The sequence below is a fragment of the Symsagittifera roscoffensis genome, chromosome 4, assembly GCF_963678635.1.
Source record: "Symsagittifera roscoffensis chromosome 4, txSymRosc1.1, whole genome shotgun sequence".
In the NCBI taxonomy this organism is placed as follows: Eukaryota; Metazoa; Xenacoelomorpha; order Acoela; family Convolutidae; genus Symsagittifera; species Symsagittifera roscoffensis.
In genome coordinates, this window is record NC_087065.1 from 7,406,792 (window position 1) to 7,415,270 (window position 8,479).

Here is an 8,479-nt window from a genome sequence, read left to right on the forward strand (position 1 = left end):
CACAAAAAATCTCAAATTGAAAAAAAAACTTCATTTTGTTATTATTACATTTAATTTTTTTTCTTGATATTACTGCTCCATAGACCTTAAAAGGCAGTCGGAACATTCACGGCTTCGCCCTGATACGAGCAGTATTTTTTTTAAAATGTTTAATTGCAAATATCAATTCAGTAGATTGTCTTTCGTGTAAGATTCCGATTTACCGAAATCTTTAGAACAATAACAGTAACTATAATTCTACGACAATTTCAAACTTTTGTTTTGACAATCGATCTTCAACTCAAATATCATCAAGAAGATCAATTCAGTTTTCTAGTAAAAATAAAAAATTTTCAAAAGTTCTATCCAATTTCTTAGGCGGCTGGTAAAAACATAGACCAGCTCAAAATGAAGACCTGATCACCTAATGTCACGGCCTTTAAAACAATCTAACGCCAAACTTTAAATTCGATGTTTGATCAGTCTGATTACAGTTATAAATTAAGGAACAGGGTAAAGATTGGTTCAAAATGAGTGCAGGAAAGCTGATATTGAAAAAAGAGAATCAAAAAGATTTGGCAGGCTGGTTGATTACAGGTCATCTTTGCGCATTTTTGGCCCTTCAATAGATTTTCGGGTTACTTAGTTGATACCGGAGCTCCACTCTGTCTAATGTTCGATCCGACTGTGCTAGTCCTTCTATCGTCCGACTTTGCCATTCCAATGGCCTCGAAGAAGGTTTTCCGGAAATATGAACTGGCTGCAAAATAAGCGTAGAAGTTCATCGAGTTGTTCAACACTGCAGGAAATTTCTGAAAAACAAATTTTTATTTCAATGTTTTTGAAAACTAAAAAGCATGCAGTCAAATCTATCAAAGTAATATTTACAAAACTTTATTTTGCTGTATTTTTGAAATCTCTTTCATTTCAAAATTATAATTCAGAAATTATAGAGTTTTTAAAGCCATCTAAAATTTTAAGTTTGCCAGAAGTTTGTGAACCTTTTTGCTTCTTTTTTCAAGTTGTATTTTACAAATTAAGCATATTTTGAGATATTAAACCGATCAAAATATAAATACACTATCACTTGAGCCAGCTAAGAAATTGGGAATTTTTAATAATTATGTAAAATTATGACATATTTAGAAATTATGTACGAAAAAATGCAAAATTTCGAAAAAAAATATTTTAAGATTCTGGTTAACTTATATGCTCTGCTCTACTTGATTTTATTTTGTTTCAATTTTGGCCGTTCATAGGGCTGTTATTTTTTTCGGCTGTAATTAATTTTGGCTGTTAAATTTAGGTATTATTTTGAAAACACAAACTCTGATATAATTGATGAGATTCGCCCCACTCGGGTTTGTTTGGGCCAAAATTAGGCTGAGTCGTGCCAAGATCCCCAGTCCACTTAGACATAACAGAAAAGATACACAAACCACAATCAGACATATGGTCACTTCTCTGTCTTTCCTTGAAACACTCGCTGAAGATTTCTTCAACTTGTATATGATAAGAAAGTTCACTATTACCATCAAAATTCCTGGTAAAATGAAACCTCCGATGAAAATGAACTCATAGTAAACATCGAATTGCCAGCCATGCAAAAAAGCCCAAGGATTTGTATCCACGAAATTGCAGTATGTTCCGATCAAGTCGTACTCGAAAAAGTTCGGCAGCATCGAAAGTCCAACTACCAACCAAAGTGCGAGTGAAGTTATTGAAGCTCGGATTGGTTTGGATTTCTGTTTGTACCAGATTGGTTTCCAAATTGCAATCATTCGGTCAAATGCGGTTGCAAGAAGAACATAGCCAGCTGAAACATAAGAGTCGCCTTTTTTGTATTTATTTGTTTTTCGGCGGTTAGTTAAAGAAGATGTGGGTTAAACACAAGATAAATGAAATGATGTCCTTCAAAATCATAAAAACTTATAGTATAGTTTTTCAAAAATTGCTGCAGAAACAAAGGGTCACAAAAAAATAAAAATAAAAGATCAGGCAGAGGCTGATCTAAAGCTTCATTCTCAAACATTTTTCTCGATTTTTTTTCGATGGACCAAATTGATTTTCCGAGCTCTCCCAAATTACTTTCAATATCTTATTTTTTACCAAAATTTCTGTGCGGTAGGCACATGTTTCAGCAAAAAAAACGAGTGAGATTTTCTACGCGGCAGGCAAATGTTGCAGGGAAATTTTTGTCGAAAAATTGTAATCATTCAGCGCCCCCATCTCCCCTCCCACAAAAAATTATAAAGTTTATTGGCGCCAAAGACGCCTTTAGAAAAATATTAAGGCCAGTCAACCCAAAATGGATGTTTGAAAATAGTACAAGGCGGGTCATTTTTGGTCGTCAGGGGGTCGAGTTATGATTCTCGGCACCGATGAACAATTTTTTTTGGCTCTGTTGTAATTCAGCAATGCTGTACTGCCTTGTTGAGGGCGATACAAAAAAGTATAATTCACAAGTTCCTTGCAGGCTTGAATATTGTTAGCGCAGCTTTTTTTTCCGCGTGAAAGAACAGTTTCTATATTTTTCAATTTATTGAAGACAATTTATCTTTAAAAAGCTTCAATCCGCCATTAAAAAATTTTATTTTGTTTAAAAATTAATTAAAAAGTTAAACAATTTCGAGGCTTTACTGGTTTTAAAATTGTTAAGAATCAATTTTTTTAAATTAAACTAAATGAGACTATCACGAAATTCGAACGATGCTGAAACTTTTTACTTTCAACCAAAAAAGTGTGTGATCGAAATAGGCCGAAAAAAAACAAGAAAACCTGCACTTGACGAGAAATAGGTGAACCATCCGAGGAACCGACAGAGCAGAGGGTGAAGAGTGAAGAAACTGACTCCAAGGAAGGCCAGCAGTGCCTCCATGAATCCATCTTGGAACCCAGCCACAGTGTCGCTCACAGCCAGACATTTGATGAATGTTTGTCCTGATGATTTCTGAGTAAACTTAGAGGCGGTCATGTACGCGAAAACATTGCCAGGAAGTCCCAGGAATGCAGTTATTGTAGTCACTACCTAAAAATGGACGGTATTTTGTCTAGTTTAACTCGAATGCTTTAATTTTGGCTACAGGTTTTGAGTTATTTCATATATTTTAAAACACAGAAAAATAGAAACGGATTTATAAGAGGAAAAAGTGCTCGAACCGCCGCTACAGAAGAATAAAATTACTAAGCTTTAGACTGAATTTTTTTTTCGAATCAAGGAAGAATTTGTTTTACTAACTTGAAATATACTGATTGTAGTTTGATAGCCAAACTCAACTGGAGGTTCATCTAGCGCCAGTGTCGTCGTCTCGTTCATTTTCTGGAAAAAAAAACTTCATATTGGTTTTTTTTAAATTTGAATGTCAGAAAGTTGTGAAAAAAATGAATAAGAAGTCGAGTTCAACTTTTAGTTTTTGTGTAACCTTTTTATGTTTCAAATCTTCCTTAGCCCAATATATGATACTCAAATAGTTTCAATGAACTGAACTGACTTCTTCATGTGAAAACTCTCAGAAATTTTTTAATCAAAAAATTATTTTTGCCTATGTCCAGGCAAAACTTAAGGAAGGGATTTTATGAAACTCAAAATAGGAAGCCAAAATATAAACGTGTCTTGTGCTCAAAGGGGTATTAATAAATAGCTAATAAATAGTTAAGTATAAAATAAATTACTTAAATTGACATAAAGACCGGAGCTTGCATTTCGCGGTCCATTTTTCGGTAGCATAGGGAGAGTATTAAAAAAAAGTGTAAAGACGTACGTGCTTCGTTTTTTTTTTGGCTGAAACAAACACACTGCTAATCAATCAATTTTGTTTTAAAATCTAGCTTTTCCAGGAATTGAAACTCCAAAACAAACCCATTGGCTCTGTTAAAAGGGATACATGAAAGCCGCTTCGTCAAAGTTCCGTAATTTGGAAAAATAATTGGCATAAATCATTCGGAAGCCCAAAGGTCAAAACTTTCCCGCTGTTATTAGGGAGCTACAGGCTAAAAAACTACTAATGACCAAATAGACTTACCGAAACCTCAATAAATTAAGTTAAATGAGCCAGGAATAAGTTGGAGATAATTGCGAGACATATGAGATATCAGCGATAATAAAAGTCATTAATATGGACTCAGTTTCATACCGGCGGGTTCAATTTGGATGAAAAAAAAAACTATTCCAAGACTTCAAAAAACGTATCAAAGCTAATTTTTGGCTAAACTGGGTTTTGATAGCAAAAATATTCAAATCAGGAACATAGTTAAGTTATGTTGATTTTAGTTTCCGAGTTTCAACTCATTTTACAACCTTTAATTTTATTATAACTCCTTGATTTTATTCTTAAATTTTTTAAAAGAAAAGTTGAATTTCAATTTCAAATTTGCTGTCGGTGATAGCTTTTGATTTCAGTGGCAGAAAGAATGTCAATGACCAATTTCAGTGGTAGGATTAATTGTAAATGCGTTTGATCAGTATTTTTATTCTGACTCAAGTTTGACTAAAAGCTAACTTCACTTCGTTTAATACCCACGGCCAGAGAGCTCTTAGTGATTTACTTATCAAACATCAATGGAAACCACTGTAAAAACTATACCCGGGTTGACCTCCATAAACTAAAAGTGCTCATCGTATCATTTCAATTTTTGAATAATTGTTTTACTAGCATTTTTTTATTTATAGTTTTGATTGAAAATTGAGAAAAAAGGGTTTTGTTGAAATTTTGCTTCTCTTGTTTTTAAATTTCATTTTTTTCTTTTTTACACACAAATGAGACGCAAAAAAAACGTTTGGAATATGAAAAGATCTTAGTTGTTTAAATGTACGTTGCCTCATTCGCGAGCCAAATCTGATTAAAAGCTTGAACTCTACACATCGCCGGATTTTCAGAAAAAAAAACATTTAATTTAAATAAAGTACAAAAGAATTCATCATCTTTCCGATAGTATCGCCTGATAATTAGTTCAGAAGTTCGCAACTATCAGACAAATGACTTTAATGGAAAACAGAAACTGGTTTCAATATTTTTCTAGCACTTAAGATTCATTAATTTGTCTAGACTAACTAGAGACTGATTGGTTAGTTCTCCCTGGTACAGATTGAAACATCAGTTTACTAATTTCATAAATTGATTTTTATCTAGCAAATTGACCAAAGTGATTTTAGAAACTAATTTAGGGCAGACTGTTTATTGTTCCGGAGTACTACCTTTTGCATCAGTTGAATTAAAAATTAGGGGGGGGGAGTTTGATGGGGCTACACATACCAGAGTGTCCAATGTTTGCTCAATTTTGAACACCAAAGTTTGACGCCAACTCATTCAATTGCCATAAGTCACTTTCGACGTCAGCACACTATGTTTCAGATCAAACACGAAACTAATGGATTTAGACTAAAGATGACTTGGATTTCAACTTATCGAAGGACTTTATTCCCATCAACCAATCTGCAGCAGATTTTTAAGATTATTTGGAAAAATTTGAAGATAATCTTTTGGAAACTTTGCAAAATTCTGTCAAAAATTATGAAGATAAAGTTGTCCAGAGAAGCTGAAAAAATTAAGGGCAAAAAATGTTTCTGAAATGCTAAAGATTTAATTTTTGAAAGATTCCGCACGCCAAAAAGTTCAGATTTTTGTAAAAATTCGAAGTTTATGAAAGCAGCCGTGAGAGAAAACAGTCAAATTGAATAACTTTTCTTGTTCCACGATAATCCTCTGCTCATACCACTTTTATTTAACTAGAAAAATATACAGAGACTGAACGTTTTTTCTTATTCCAAAACTTTTTGCAAAAAAATTTTACTAAAGGTGCATCTAATTTAGACGACCCTGAGTCGGCAATTCGTCGAAACTGACGTTTGGGAGAAAACAACAAATCGACATTGGTTGAAACAAATGACAACTAGCACCAGGCATTTTTTGGAACCAGGCGATCACTCAGTAAGATATATTGAGCTGCAACCACTGTATAGCAAGCGGTGGCTACCTGCTCTGCCTTGTCATGAATTGTCGCTTGTTACAAACTGCCGCACTCTACTAATCTTTGATTTTTCCTACTACTATCAGTTATTGCGTTCGAAGAATTGTCGTTTTCAATGAATTGTCGCTTTTTCGCGCTTAACATTGCTTGCTACAAGTTTTCTTAAATGAAAACATGATCAAACATAGAAAGCACATTGGAGGTTTTAGCAAAATAATAAACTCACAATTTTTCTAATAGCAATAATTAACCCAAATACCCAGGGTAAAAAAAAAACAAAAAAACTAAAAACTTTTCGAGAACTAATGGTGGACGTACCTTGAAGTAACTTGAACCAAAAAGTGGGCAAAATTTGACTAAGAGCATAAAGTGAAAAATTCTGGTTTTTAATGTAGTTTTTTTGAGGCAAAGCAGATGCTTGAAGCAAAATTTTTTCGTGTCTTCAAATCCCTAATTAAATTATTTATATGTTTTTTATTCCGACTTTCGAAGAATGTGAGGAATGTTTATGCTGATTTGTTTTTTTATTCAATAAATTTTCAACTGGTTAACTAAGCGTTTTTGACGAATTTCTTATATCATCTGAGAGCTATTGTTAACCTAAGCTCAAATTAAAAAAAGCTTAATATGTGAGCATTTTTCGTTATGCTACGGTCGTTTGAAAATTGCTAGTTTGGCCAATTTGGGATAATTACAGTGCGATATATTGGGTAAGTATTACACGCAGAAGCGAATTAATGCGTTCCAAATTGAAATGAGTCCGGCAATTTAACCCTATTATCACAATACGAGACTCTAAACACACTCTTAGTCTCTTAGTAATTTACATAGCGTGCGTTGGGATAAAAAAAATGAAGCTAAAAAATTTTTTCATTTTTTTTCAGATTTTGTCAATTATTCAACCAAAAAAAGCTTTCAATTGGCCTTAAATGCAGTCGGAACATTCAGTCGGAACATTCTTGTAACTTTCAGAGTTTTTGAAAACTGCAAAATTGGAATGATTGAAACCCATTTTGCATTTAACTTTAATACTTAACGCGCAATACAGTAGCTCAAAATTATTTTTAAATAATTTTATAGCAAACACTTCCAGAAAATACAGTCCCAACTTAGCATTAAATAAAAGTAAAATTGTGCGTATAATTGTGACCGCATGCGTTTTGCAAGCGGTCAATTCTTTGGGTTTAAGTTGGTAAAAAGTTGAAATCAATAATTTTTGCAAAACATCATAAAAATTGAAAAACTTTTGACAAAATCTTAAAAGTTTGGCCCTTCTATAAAAACATGATCAAACATAGAAAGCACATTGGAGGTTTTAGCAAAATAATAAACTCACAATTTTTCTAATAGCAATAATTAACCCAAATACCCAGGGTAAAAAAAAACAAAAAAACTAAAAACTTTTCGAGAACTAATGGTGGTTGTACCTTGAAGTAACTTGAACCAAAAAGTGGGCAAAATTTGACTAAGAGCATTAAGTGAAAAATTCTGGTTTTTAATGTAGTTTTTTCGAGGCAAAGCAGATGCTTGAAGCAAAATTTTTTCGTGTCTTCAAATCCCTAATTAAATTATTTATATGTTTTTTATTCCGACTTTCGAAGAATGTGAGGAATGTTTATGCTGATTTGTTTTTTTATTCAATAAATTTTCAACTGGTTAACTAAGCGTTTTTGACTAATTTCTTATATCATCTGAGAGCTATTGTTAACCTAAGCTCAAATTAAAAAAAGCTTAATATGTGAGCATTTTTCGTTATGTTACGGTCGTTTGAAAATTGCTAGTTTGGCCAATTTGGGATAATTACAGTGCGATATATTGGGTAAGTATTACACGCAGAAGCGAATTAATGCGTTCCAAATTGAAATGAGTCCGGCAATTTAACCCTATTATCACAATACGAGACTCTAAACACACTCTTAGTCTCTTAGTAATTTACATAGCGTGCGTTGGGATAAAAAAAATGAAGCTAAAAAATTTTTTCATTTTTTTTCAGATTTTGTCAATTATTCAACCAAAAAAAGCTTTCAATTGGCCTTAAATGCAGTCGGAACATTCAGTCGGAACATTCTTGTAACTTTCAGAGTTTTTGAAAACTGCAAAATTGGAATGATTGAAACCCATTTTGCATTTAACTTTAATACTTAACGCTCAATACAGTAGCTCAAAATTATTTTTAAATAATTTTATAGCAAACACTTCCAGAAAATACGGTCCCAACTTAGCATTAAATAAAAGTAAAATTGTGCGTATAATTGTGACCGCATGCGTTTTGCAAGCGGTCAATTCTTTGGGTTTAAGTTGGTAAAAAGTTGAAATCAATAATTTTTGCAAAACATCATAAAAATTGAAAAACTTTTGACAAAATCTTAAAAGTTTGGCCCTTCTATAACACTTTTTTGACCATGACTAATAAAAATTTTAAGCAACTCACATCCAGTTTCAACTGTTAATAATCAATCATATTATAAGTTTACTACCAGTTTTTCCTAAATTGATAAAAAATCTACCATAATTAATCAAAAATTGATCATAA

At 32.6% G+C, this 8,479-nt stretch overlaps 1 protein-coding gene across 1 annotated transcript; it reads right to left on the reverse strand.

The window, feature by feature from the left end:
- Positions 1 to 441: 441 nt before the first annotated feature.
- On the reverse strand, positions 442 to 3,298 carry LOC134844373 (kappa-type opioid receptor-like; the record flags this gene model as incomplete). Its single annotated transcript, XM_063861022.1, is given in 4 exon segments — positions 442 to 791; positions 1,308 to 1,795; positions 2,758 to 3,007; positions 3,218 to 3,298. Coding segments are annotated over 4 exon segments (990 nt in total). The 3' UTR covers positions 442 to 617.
- Between the last annotated feature and the right edge of the window lie 5,181 nt (positions 3,299 to 8,479).